This window comes from Falco punctatus (assembly GCF_963210335.1).
Source record: "Falco punctatus genome assembly, chromosome: 3".
In the NCBI taxonomy this organism is placed as follows: domain Eukaryota; kingdom Metazoa; phylum Chordata; class Aves; order Falconiformes; family Falconidae; genus Falco; species Falco punctatus.
The window spans coordinates 61,262,808-61,275,750 of record NC_137582.1 but is presented as its reverse complement, the minus strand read 5'-3'; the positions used below and the strand labels follow the sequence as shown (position 1 = coordinate 61,275,750).

At 41.2% G+C, this 12,943-nt stretch overlaps 1 protein-coding gene across 4 annotated transcripts in view; it reads right to left on the bottom strand.

Moving 5' to 3' along the window:
• The window catches only part of RAB31 (RAB31, member RAS oncogene family), a 68,908-nt gene that overhangs the window by 4,724 nt on the left and 51,241 nt on the right, over positions 1 to 12,943 (bottom strand). For 3 of the 4 annotated variants that reach the window (XM_080379023.1, XM_080379024.1, XM_080379022.1), the window contains exon 6: positions 10,711 to 10,820. In XM_080379023.1, the coding sequence (XP_080235149.1) occupies positions 10,711 to 10,820 (110 nt within the window). Of the gene's footprint in view, positions 1 to 10,501; positions 10,611 to 10,710; positions 10,821 to 12,943 lie in introns of all 4 variants that reach the window. The other variant, XR_013926698.1, reaches the window with a different exon arrangement.

Sequence of the window (12,943 nt, the reverse complement as noted above, 5' to 3'; positions counted from 1 at the left end):
CTGCCTATACTTGAAAAACAAATCTGTTCTTTTCATTTAATCCCCGCCTCCTTTGAGGGGGTACCATGTCTTTGCAGTTGACAGCTTTCATTACTTAACACAACCCCCCAACCCTCCTGACTTTTAAATCATCTTATGAGGTGATTATTTTAAGTGTTTGAGAGAATTTCAGCCATTACAGGAGAGCCCGAGATTTTTCCCAGGGGCAGAAGGCACTGCTCCAACTGTGTGTCCTTTTAGTACTCCTGCATCTTTTGTCTAACTGGCTTCCTACTCATGCACAACACAGTACGTGCTTAATAAAAAGAATTATAAATGGAAAACCAAGATCCTCCCAGGTTCAATCTGTCCTCTGTCTCTGGTGTGGGTCTGGCTTTTCCATTAAACACATTGTGTGATCTCTCCATCAGTATCTTGGAGAGCTTACAGTCACGGTAACGTATTTTCTCATTACCTTGTGGATCTCCTGGAATTTTTTTCTCAAGTTGAGTCTACTTTCTATGAATTACTCCTGGGTTTACTATTACTCATGTTAAATAACAAGAGTAAAATATTTAACATTTGTTTGTTATATGCCACTTTCAGAAGTCATAAAGTTCCTGTGAACAGCTCATCATAATCCAGGTGGATTTCACAGTTCAGATTTCCCCATTTAGTCAGAGCTCTCTCTTGCCAAATGTTCTATGAATTATGTACCTATGTTGAAGCCCGAGTCCTACAAATTACTTGGGAGAGTGGTTATGGGAGGGTGAGGTAAAACGCATTCCCAATGAAATCACACAGCAGAACTTGTCCCTAAAAAACCTTTGCTCGAGACTATCAAAATCTCACCTTATTCAGGCAGTTCTGGACAGGTATCTTATACAACAAAAGTGTGACTTTTGAAGCAGATAATGTTGGGTGTTTGTACAACTGAATGAGAGGGGGGAAAATTCCTCACATTACTAAGCTAAGAATACTGGGTTTGGTCCAACAGGGTGAGAAACAGTTATCTTGAGGGCTGAAGCACGTATAAGCACTGACATTACAATACTACACAATATTCAGGTCACTAAAATATCAGCTTCACACCCTGCTTACAATCTGTTTGGACTTCATGTTTGTAAGTGCCCTTCCAAACTAAAAATAAAAAGCAGACTGGATGGTTATAGACACAGATGTTAGATGCATTACTTCTGCTGGCTTTATTTGGAAACAAAGAGAATCCACTAATTCTTAAAACCCTACAAAGAATATGAAGAACACAGTATCTATGTGAGGCTTTCCAAGAAGGTAACACTGTCATGCAATTGTCGTAACAGTTGTTACCTCTGTTTTTCATTCAGTGTTTCATATTCCTTATGTGTTTCAAGTCTTTTCTACAGTACTCTTGATGTATATGTGAAGAAACAGGCAAATTTGTCTTTGGAGCAAAAAACATGGCAGGCTTCAAGGTCAGTGAGCACCTTGTCCAGTTCAGACCAGGACACAATACACATTGTTAAGAATCACCTTGATTTTTTTCATTTCTCAAAATGATAAAAACCACATAGATAACAACTACAAATAACAAAGAGGAAAAAAATCTCTAGACCTAATATTTGCCAATTAGTTATTCTGGCCTTTGATCTTAAGTACTGTTTGTCATTAACTAGCCATGTTTTCCGCTGTTTGGATACCACTCCCACTCTGAATTCAATACAAGAAAATAAACCTTTAAATGGTCTAAACTTTTTTCAGATTTGAGAAATATTTTTTTTAGTAAGTGAGTTTTCTCTCACTTATGGCTCTTATGACCAGATTTATTAAACCATCAAGTTAAATCATTCTAGTTTTAGTAACAAGCCTTATCCCAGCCCAAGCAGCTTTTATTATCTGATGCACAGTTGACAGGATTAACTCTCTTGGAGCACAAGACTCAGTCTAACACTTGACAACCTGCTCCACAGCAAATGATAGAGTGATTTTTCGCCAAGGTTCAGGGAAGTGAATAAAAATAATCAATCAGAAATCAGTTTGACTGATTGTCTCTCCCTGGGCCTCCTTGACAGCTAGTCTCGCAGCAGATGCTGTAACAGAAAAAAGGTTTAAGCAGCAGCAGAACATTAAGGATGCACAGTGAAATGCTGAGCCTGCATCTACACTTCCTGCTTCTAAACCAGCTCAATCACTATTGCTACCTAAAAGCACTGCGATCATCTCATCTTGTCATTCAGCTCTTGATAAATACAGCTTCAATATTGCTGACACAAACACAAATATAGCTGGCACCGAGTCAGCATCAACAGAGGTCATAAAGTGAATTCATTTTAGAAAGTATATACTCATTTAAAACATATATCTCACTGGCATACATAGTCTCTGTTCCAGAGCAATAAAAAAACCCTCTGTAATAGATAGCCTATAACATTGTTAATTTATGCTATTTCTTTCATCCAGTCCATGTCAGAAAGGAATAGTAGTGCTTTGACATCCAGCCCTGCAATTCTCCTGCTGAAGAAATAAAAAGATTAAGACAATTCCTCTTCAAACCAAAGACTACTCTGTTAAGGCAGAATCAGCTCAAAAGGTCCATGAGAGACAACTCATCTGTTGCTTAACTTAAAGATGACAAACTAGACAACATATAGTCTTCTACCAACAGCACATCTTAGGATTACAGATAAAACGGTCAATCACATAGAGAAAAGCAGATGTGTGTATATTTATCTAAACTCTGCAGATGAACTAGTAAAATGAGGAGTTTAGGGATACACTATTACTGTGACAGTATGAAAGATTCATATAGTTCCCATTACTGATATTACTATGGAGTGAGATGCTCTGACTGCAATTTAAAAATTAGATTTTGCACTTGCATTAATTAAATATCTGATTATATACTTCAGTTTCATTTCATTAATGTTCACGCCATGTTTCACAGATTTTGTGCAACAAAACTGTCTGTAACCTCTGCACATTCATGCTGATGTCTTGGGGTCCTCCATGATCTCATCTCAGTAAACACACCAGGGTGTGTAAAATAGTGTCACAAGATACTGCTCAAATGTGGGGGTTACAGAAATTGTCACAGTTCTGAACCACCCAGGTTAACAGGTGAGAAGCACTACATCAATTGCATCTCCTTTCTGGCACGTTTGAGTTGGGCCAAGACAGTCCAGATGAAGGTCAGAGTCTTCTCCAATGCCTGGCAGAGTTCCAACTCCTGCTATTGAATCTGAGATTTGTTAAAGAGATTAATCAGCACTCTGGGAGTTGCTGTTCTGAGAGTGCCAGAGGCAAAGAGGTTGTGAAATGAGAGGGTGGGACAAGAGATAAACAAAATGGAAAGGGAGAAAAATGAAAACTGGAACAGGGAAGCAACAGAGACAGCAGGGACTGGGTGAAAACTCTGCAAGTAGAACTTGAAGAAAGGCAGATGGGCATTGCTCTGCTGCAGCTGGAAGCAGGATGTATCATCACAGTAAAAGAATCTGCCCTCCTCGTTCCTTTTTGAATGTGATGCTCCAGTTGCAAGCCCAGACATCCATTAGCTCAGAAAAATCAGGCTTGGAGTTGAGCTTTTTGGTTTGGTTTTTTTTTTTAACATGAAACTAGTTTCATCACTGACCTGTACGAGACTGCATGAACGGCTGGAAACAGCCTTAAAGCTGAGCATAAGGAAAAAAACCCCACAAGTGGTTACCATGCTGACAAAGGGACAAACACAACAGTGCATTGAACAAATACTTGTCTACTGTGGAAACAGACCCTGATGTGATCAACCTGAGCTGGCATATCCACATTAAGTCAAAAGTTCAAAAGAACCACATAGTCCTACCACCTAACACAACTACAACAATTCTGCTAAGGGTATAAAAAGCAAGACATCACAGTGCTGCACGGTGGCATTCTGCACATTTCTCCCATGTGTTCTCTTCCTGAAAATCAGGTACAACTTGATTTTTTTAGGAGGCTGGAGGAAGGGGATATTTTCATTAGTGCAGAATGTGAAATTCATTTCACACTGCCCCAGAGCAACAGACTAGCAGCTGCCACAGCTCTTATGGCTCACCTGAGCAAAGGCAGACAACAGCTATATAATGGCCAGAAACTCCTCCTAAAATTGCGAGCTGTGTCACAGCAAGGTAAACCCCTGCAAAGCATTCTCTCTGTAGAACTCATTAATAAAGCACGGACATCTGTGAAGTTATGGCAGAACGAAGCAGCCACATCCCATCCAACAGTTTTGGCATTTGGGTACAAGACTTTCTGCACGTGTAGGGCTTAAGACAGGCACTCTTACCTCCCCAAATACTTTCATCCTTTGAAACTGGTTTCACTGGTATTTTACAAGTTCCCCACATCTCTCACATAGATTATAAAGCTTGGCCCACTGGTCAGTCTCTAGTTTCTTTTCCTCTCCCATACTCGCAGTGGGGCAGGATTTCCCCAATTTACAGATATGACTGCTGTTTACTTCATGTTGTAAGTTTACATGCAAGGTAATGCATATTTACAATAAAGGATATTGCATAACTAAACGTAGTTAACTTGCAATTCTGTTAATACTCCTAACAGCATACCTAACAGCATCTCCATGCAAGAAAATAAAGCTTTTTTTTTCTTAAGCAAAAGCACAGATTGCTGAAATTGAAGTTCTTGCTAGGAGCAGCAGATATACAACTAGATTTTGCTCATTTAATTAAAATCTGCAGAAAAAAAAAATATGTAAATTTTACAGGCACCAAAGTAAACCACAGAATTCCTAGTAACTTTAATTACTAAGAGATCCAACCTTGATTTGAGGTCCTGCTGTAATTAACATTGGGCTGTTTCTGCTTATTTACTAGCTTATGTTGAAGAGCTCTCCTATGGTTGGAGAGAAATTCAGGACCTCGTAAGTTTAACTTTAGGAGTAGTCCAAAGGCCAGTAACTTTTGCTTTATTCATTAAAATTTGAAAGCAAGAGAAGAACTAATCCTAGAATACAGGGAGCATAAACTGTAAAGAATATAATGTCAAACATAAGTTAGGGCAATGTTTTTCCATCCTCTCACAGGGTGTCAATTATGAGCTTGGGCTCAACCCTACAAAATGTCAATTATAGCTTGGGCTGCCTTAAAAATGGTGTATGTGAATTGCTTCATAATATAAACATACTTGCTTCTCTTAAAACGTCTTTCATAGACCTCTTCAAAGTAGTTCACAGATATCGGCAGATCAGCAGATAAAGGATGAAAACTCATCACTCACAAAGCTTGAAAATTGCCCATCTGCAATTCCACCCATCCAAGTCTATCCGAGTCAGTGCAAACACTGAGCATTTGCTGGAAATGATCCCTCCCCATTCCACAGACAGACATATCACACATTCCTCTCTAGTTTGCCCAGTATACAACTGGTTAAACTATAAACTGTAGAGACTGGGTTTGTTTTTCTTTTCTCATTTTGGGTGGTTTTTTTTTTTAATCTCCCAGTATTTCTAGGAAACAAGTATTTGGGTTACATTAAATATTCAATATATGAGCTACCGGCAAGGCATCAGAAAATCAATAGCTTCATACATTTATAACTGAGCATTTACCACATGAAAGGTTGTATCCCGAGTCAGAAATTCGCTGCTCTTTTCAGGAAGCCTTGCCTAGCAAGAACATCCTTATCTGGATTTTTAAACATCAGCCTGTCTCTCCTCATAGAAACATCATCAGTAAGACCTAGTGTGCTAACAGCTCTTTACACACTTTCTGTAGAGTGATTCTGATAATCTTACTTCTTGCTTCCCTCTCACCATTGACAAAAGATGCTAAAATGCTTCAATCTTGTCCCCTTTGGTAGCACACTAACCTCCAACGCCCACAGAAGCCGTGGATGCCCCATCCCTGGAAGTGTTCAAGGCCAGGCTGGATGGGGCTTTGAGCAACCTGGTCTAGTGGAAGGTGGAAGGTGCCCTTGCCCACTGCAGGGGGGTTGGAACTAGGTGATTTTTAAAGGTCCCTTCCAACCTAAACCATTCTACGATTCTATGATTTGCCAGACTTAAAAAAAAAGTAATAATTGCGTGCCCGTATTTTATTTTTTTTGTTTAGGCACATGTTCGTTTCACATTTCACTTGGCTATGTATTCTTCAGCAGCTTACTTATCCTGCCACCTGTTTACCTTTGGACCTACTGATACAGACTAGTGTTAACCTGGGAGGTACAGTCTCGGCATGGCTTTTACGTAATCTTCTCTTTCCTGTCTGGGGCACCTTCATGCCCAGGGTAACAGGCAATACACACAGGCTGCAGAGAAACAGCTGGGTGCGTACTAGATTTGAGTAAGGTAACAAAGGCTTATTTGAATTGTTAAACGAACAGGTGTCTGACAATTACAAGGGTCTGATTGCTATTAAATGACAGTACACTTGGGGCAGCTTGTTTAGTCACTGAAAATTAAAAAAGTTTTAACGGGTAAGCTGCCTTCCCAGGCACAAGCAGTGGTCAGCGGACTAAAGCCCCACGACCAAGAAGGGGTAATACAGAACTGGTATGACCTCCTGCACAGACACAATTTTATACTGTATTATACTGCTATTGTATAATACATTCCTGGAATTTTTGCTGCTGCTGCTGAAGTATAAACCAGTGACAAGGAGCTGCTGTGCCTATGATTCTTCTAAGGCTCAGAATAAAAAGTTAATAACATTTGGTCCTATAAACACTCAGCTTTTAAACTACTGGAACATGAGAAAAACCACTATAATGTGAAGCGCTTTTCACATCAAAAACCTTTCAAGAAAGGCACAAGGAAAAATTTAGCCCAAGTGGGGAATATACAACTGTACTAAAAATATTATTTTCTTGTTTACAGAGAAAACAGCCACGTGATGTTTCACAGTCACAGCAAGCCTTCAGTAAGGCAGTGCTAAATGTAACCAGGGTAAGTGCAGTGGCTTGCCATCTGAAATCACAGGGGTACAGCACTCGGCCAGGAGCTGCATCCCATTACGCAACTCGGTGAAAACTCTCCGGCACAGAGAACACAGACTCGGCTGACTTGTGCACAGTCTGCCTCCTCAGCCTTATTCATACGAGTACACTGACGGCAGAGTCCCTCTCCTGCCAGTTTGCCTCATCTTCAAAAAAATCAGAAACTGACTAATTCTAGTCTTTCACATCTTGTATTTTCCTGAGAAGAATTAAGGACAATGGATTTGTGTCGAGACTGTTATTAAGACATCCCTCAAAGCAGTCAAATCCTCAAACCCTGAGAGAAACTTATTGTAAAAAAACCGTTCAAAAATAGTGTCATATAATAACCTGACAAATTAAGTGAACTGTCTGTAATCTCTATAATTTTTCCAAGATTTATCTGGTTGTCAGCAAAACATCCCAGTTCCCCTTTTATGTTCCACCTTTTTTATATCATTATGTCAAGTAAGTTCTTCCCATTATACTATTCCACTCCATTTACAACATTTTCCCTGGAAAAGAGACAGTTGCTAGACACCTTAGGAAGGAAAAATGATTATGTTAAAATACCCCTGGGAAATGAAAAGCATAAGCAAGCAGGAGGCAATTTTCTCAGCTAAATTAAAATGTAGCCTACCCCTTTCTGTTTGGGGTATCAATTTCAAGAAGGTTTTTAATGGAGAAATTATCCATGCATGTTGGAATACGCTTCCAAATCTAGGCTGTAAAACAGCCAACACAGTCTACCTACAAGATCCAAGGTAAACAGAAGTTGTTGTGTCCCTGGTCAGAGGACGGGGAGCTGCACCATGCCCTTCTACAGCAGCACAAAGAGGAGGACACGAACTGTCAGGCAGCGTGAAAGGCAAACTAAAGCTGCAGCATGACTTCTAGGGCACCGCACAAATAAAATTAGTCAACAGGGTAGGAGACATGGCCACAGAAGGACTTCATACACTGAAAAGGCAGAAATGCTGCCAGGCAAGTTAGCCATAGCCAGACTTTTCTGGAAACTGCACAAAGACTGAAGTGGTATCAAGCATCCCAAAGTTATCCCTGCCCTCTGCCCAGTCACAATCACGCTACTTAATTCTCCTGCTAATTAAGCGTTTTTCACTTGGTTTCCACTATGTTTCTATAAACGTACACTACCAACTCTCTCCTTTCTCTCCACTGAGTATTTGATAAGGTCACGAGAACATTCACTGAGACCAAATATTTCTATATATAGAAATAATTGCCTGTGGAATTAAGTGCACTTGCCTGGGTATCTAGTTCATACTAAACTGAATTTAGCTGATTTTCGTTTATTATATCCATTATTAGGGACAGTGTACGCTGCCAGCTGCAGCATTGCCTATCAAAGACAGAAACTAATTATCTAATTACATGGCAAGAATGTGCTCCTCCTCAAGAACGTTCACAAACATCAGACGCAGACAATCAGTAAACTGTCACAAGAAAGAACCGGTTCCTCCAGACAGCCATGTCACACACTCCTTTTTTTAAAGGAGGTAAAAGAAAGGTGGCGTATTCTAGGAATATCAGTTCTCATTAACCATTTCAAAATACATCCCACGCAAGTGAAGCAAACACTTGAGTAGGCCCCACCTCAGACGAAGTGTGGTAGATAATATGAGTGGATTATGAATATGTGAAATAAAATAAAAGACTTCAGGGAAATAAAGTGGAGTTTCTGGACATGCTGTCTCCTAGGCCTCTGCACCCCAAAACAGGAATTCAGGGAAAGGAGGAACCACCAGTACTGGAAGAGGATCGAGTCACATAGCTCTTAAGAAATCTCAACCCATACAAGCCTGAGGATACAGAATACAAGCCAATGCCACTGCAAAGCTGTTCCTTATCATCCCTATCTATTGGTTTTGAAAGGTTGTGGACAATGAGGGAGATTCCCTATGACTGAAGAAAGGTGAACGTTATGTCTGTCTTCAGAAAGGGCAGTGACAAGCCATGGATCTACAGGCTGGTTAGCCTCACTCTGCTTCCTGGGAAAATCACAGATCAAATAATTTCAGAAGCTGCTTCTGAGCACACAAAATGGAAAGAGGTGACCAGGACCAGTCAGCACGGACTTACCGAGGGCACACCGTGTCCAGCCAACCTAGTTGCCCTAAATAACAGTACAACTGGATCTGCGATTGAGGGAGAGCATTGGATGTTGTCTACCTTGACTTTAGCAAGGCTTCTGATACTTTCTCCTAGAGCATCCTGGTACATCCAAGCTGGGATATTATAGTCTAGACAGGCAGACAGCTGTGTGAAAAACTGGCTGGATCATCAGATTTAAAGGCCAGTGGTTAACAGTATGTATCTGTCCGTAGGCCAGTTACAAGTGAAGTACCTTGCTTAATACCTTTTATCAGTGTCCTGAAGGAGGAAAACATATGCACCCACTTCAGCCCTCAGATGATACCCAACTCAGGAGTGCATTCAATACCCTTGAGGGCAGGGCTGCTGTTCAGATCGCCTCAGGATGGGGGGGGGGGGGCGGGGAGTAAAAATGGGACAACAGGAGCCTTATGTGGTTCAGAAATGCCAAATGCCAAGTCCTGCTTGTGGGAAGGAAGAGCCTCTGGCTATGAGACAGGCTGGGGACTGGCACCCCGGGAAGCAGCTCTGCCAAAAAAGACCTGAGGGCAGCAAGCTGAGCAGAAGCCAGCAGTGCACCCTGCAGCAAAGATGGCCAACAGCACCCTAAGTCATACCAACCAGAGCCAAGCCAGTGTATCAGGTGAGGTGGTTCTAGACAGTCTAACACAAGCTGAGTAATGTGTCCACTTCTGGGCCCCACAATACAAGAAAAACGTCAAACTGGCACAAGTTCAGAGGAGGGCCACCAAGACAGCCAGGGGGCTGGAGCGCTTGGCCTGCAAGGAGAGCTGAGGAAACGGGGCCTGTCCACTCTGCAGACGAGACGGCTTTGGGGGACTGCAAAGCTGCCTGTTCATACCCACGGGCAGGGCTGCTGGGAAGACAGAGCCAGACTCTTCACTGTGGTGCCTCCGGGACCATGAGCAATGGTGGCCGTGAACTGAATCAGGAGAGGTTCTGACTGGATACACCTGAGGGATGCCACCATGAGGACTGTTTAAACATCAGACTCGGCTGCCCAGAGAGGTTGCAGAACCTCTGCTCTCAGGCCTAGCCAGACAACGGCCCAAGCAACCTAGTCTGAATTCACTATCAAGTCTGTTTTCAGTGGAAAGTCAGACTGAAGGTCTCCTGAGGTGCCTTCCAACCTGCAAGGTCCTTCCCACTTGCAGCCAGAGACCAAAATTGGAACCCCTAGGAGGCAAACTGAACAAGACTGTTTTTTATTCTCCTCACAAGGAATGTCAATCTCATCTTCTTTAAGAGACCTGGAGAGAAAATTGTTTTTTTAAAATTGATTCCACTGCAATGACTATTTTCTACTTATCATAGCCTTCCAGGTGCATTTCTCAACATGTAAATTTTTATCAACATGATGATAAGAGCAATGGTATCGCCTCTACAGCAGGGTTGGTCTGAAACAGAAGAAGTGGCCCAGGTCAGCATTTATACACAGATTTAGAAGGAATACGCTTACCCCATATCTACAATCTACTATGTTTTGCTCTGGTGTGTTCCAAGTCATTCTTAGTTTTCATCTGCATGAACAGCAGCCATACTACTGGCCCAGTGGATTTCTTGATGTCCTTGGGAAAGAATTTTTCAGACCCAAAACAGACAGGTATTTTCAGACCTCCAAATAATCACAAATAAACAAACAGATAAATAAAGGGAACACTGACTTACTTATTCCTTGAAAAAGTTCTTCAATGTTAACAGCATTCTTTGCACTGGTTTCAACAACAATTGCACCTATAGATTCTGCATAGTCTCTGGCATCCTTCATAGGAACTTCCCTAAATTAAAAAAAAAAAAAAATTACAAATAAAAGAAACCAAATTTTCAAAAAGAATTTAATTGGGGGGTGGGGGGAAGACATCAAACACAGCCTAAACAGATGAGCATTTGTATGCTATTCTTCCATTCTTTTCTGCAAAAGTAGTACTATCTTTCTTCTTCTTATACCATTTAGATCACCATATTCAAATTATCAAAGTTTCACCAATGATCAATCTGCAGATTTCTTGGACTTGCTGCTGAATCTTTGCCTTGGAAAAAGGAAGATAATTTACATGACAACCCCATCTGTTTGTTTTTTAAACCTGACCCAAATAAGAAAAGCATTGAAACACTAGAGAAAAAGACATACAGCTCTGCTAATCCAGGCAGCAACCAGCACTATCCACACTGAGTGTTCAAACAAGATAGGGCACGACTGCTGCGGAAGAAAATGATAAGAGCATCATATGCTTAAGTGTTTGCAAGCAGCAAGAAAATAAGAGAGATGCTGAAAGAAATAAGAAAGCCACTGATCCAAGCACATTGGCAAGATCAGTCTGGGAGTGCCAGGTTCACTGGGGGAGTACCAAAAGCTGGTAAATGCATTTTACAATGTGCAGAAGACCTCTGCTTCAGACACAAAGCAAGCTCCATGCTGACCTCGTAATCTGCCTCGGACAGGTGGCAAAGCTGAATCTGCCTGTGTCCGCTGCTGCCTGTAACCACCACTGTTCCTGATTTTTGAGCAGCAGCTTAGAATCAGAGACTGAACATGCCAACAGGCACCCAATGTATACCTAGTCAGGGAGCACATGCTGAGACACCAGGCTGCCAACACTAGTTTTCTACTAGTTGTTCAATACATCATCTGACGTGTTTGGTGTGTCTTTATAGCTATTGCACACGCAGAATTTGCACCAACTCCTTCACCCCACAGCTCTGATGTACCAACTCAGAGACTCCTAGCACAATTTCCTCCTAGTATGAGCGCCTCTGACTTTAACAGAAGGTACCTAGGTGGAAGCACAACAATGCAATTTCCCAATTGGTTTATGGAGGTATATTTTTTAAATAAATTGGATCTGCTGCTCATGGGAAACATGCAGAGAAGCAGAATAATTGCCTGATATATTACAAGTGGTTTTCAAAAAATTAGCCTGCAATTCCAGCATCTGGATTCACACAGCTTGTTTCCATTACTCACTTCTTTGTATTACATGTCTTTTTATTGCAGAAGACACAGGGAAGGCAACATTCCCCTTACTATTTCTGAAATGGCACCTTGGCCTTTATTATGAAAGGTTTCACCATCTGCGGATAGCCTTGGAGATAAGAAAAAAGGAGCTTCACTCACTCTCTAACATATTATTCAAACAACAGTAAAGGAAGAAATTTGAGAGCACAGGGGTATGTAATGAAGACTGTCAACTGGCTGTAGTTTAGATGAGAAAGCAAACTTCAGGAATCAAGGAAACAGTAAAACTGCAGCAAGTGAGATTATTCCAAGGAAATATCTTAAGTCTTCTGTAACGACACTTCTAAAGGAAACCTACAAATGTCCGCAGCACGTGGGCAATAATTATCATGCCATCCAGTGCTCCTGACACCAAGAAAGCTGCATACATCAAGTGGCGTTATCATAATCTGGATGTCAACATTGCTCAGATCCTACCTTGTCAAAACAGAAAACCAAAAATGCTTGAATTCTAAGCTGACAGGTGAATACAAACAAGATGGGGTGAAGAGGGACAAAGGCAAGAACCATCAGTGGAGTGTTGAGAAAGTGTTATTCGAGGGCTACAGGAAAAGTTTAGAGAGATGTCAATTATTTCACTTTATCCTTTCCAAATCATCCTATTGATCCAATCTCCCTTGAGATTTTCTGAGTAATTACTGAATAATGAAATATTCTGGATGCATAGAGGGAAGATCTGAACACAAAATTCTGCTGAATTCTCTTAACAAAGGATCTGGCAATTTCCAGTGAACACATTTGTTAAGAAGATGCACCATATTTATAGGGAAGTAAACACTTCTTCGTTGCTGTAATGCCTATTGACTTCTATAATGCTCCAAAAACATTTTGGACACTCAAAACTTTTCAACATTGGAGTCTCGGCTCCTGTCTTGGAAACTACTT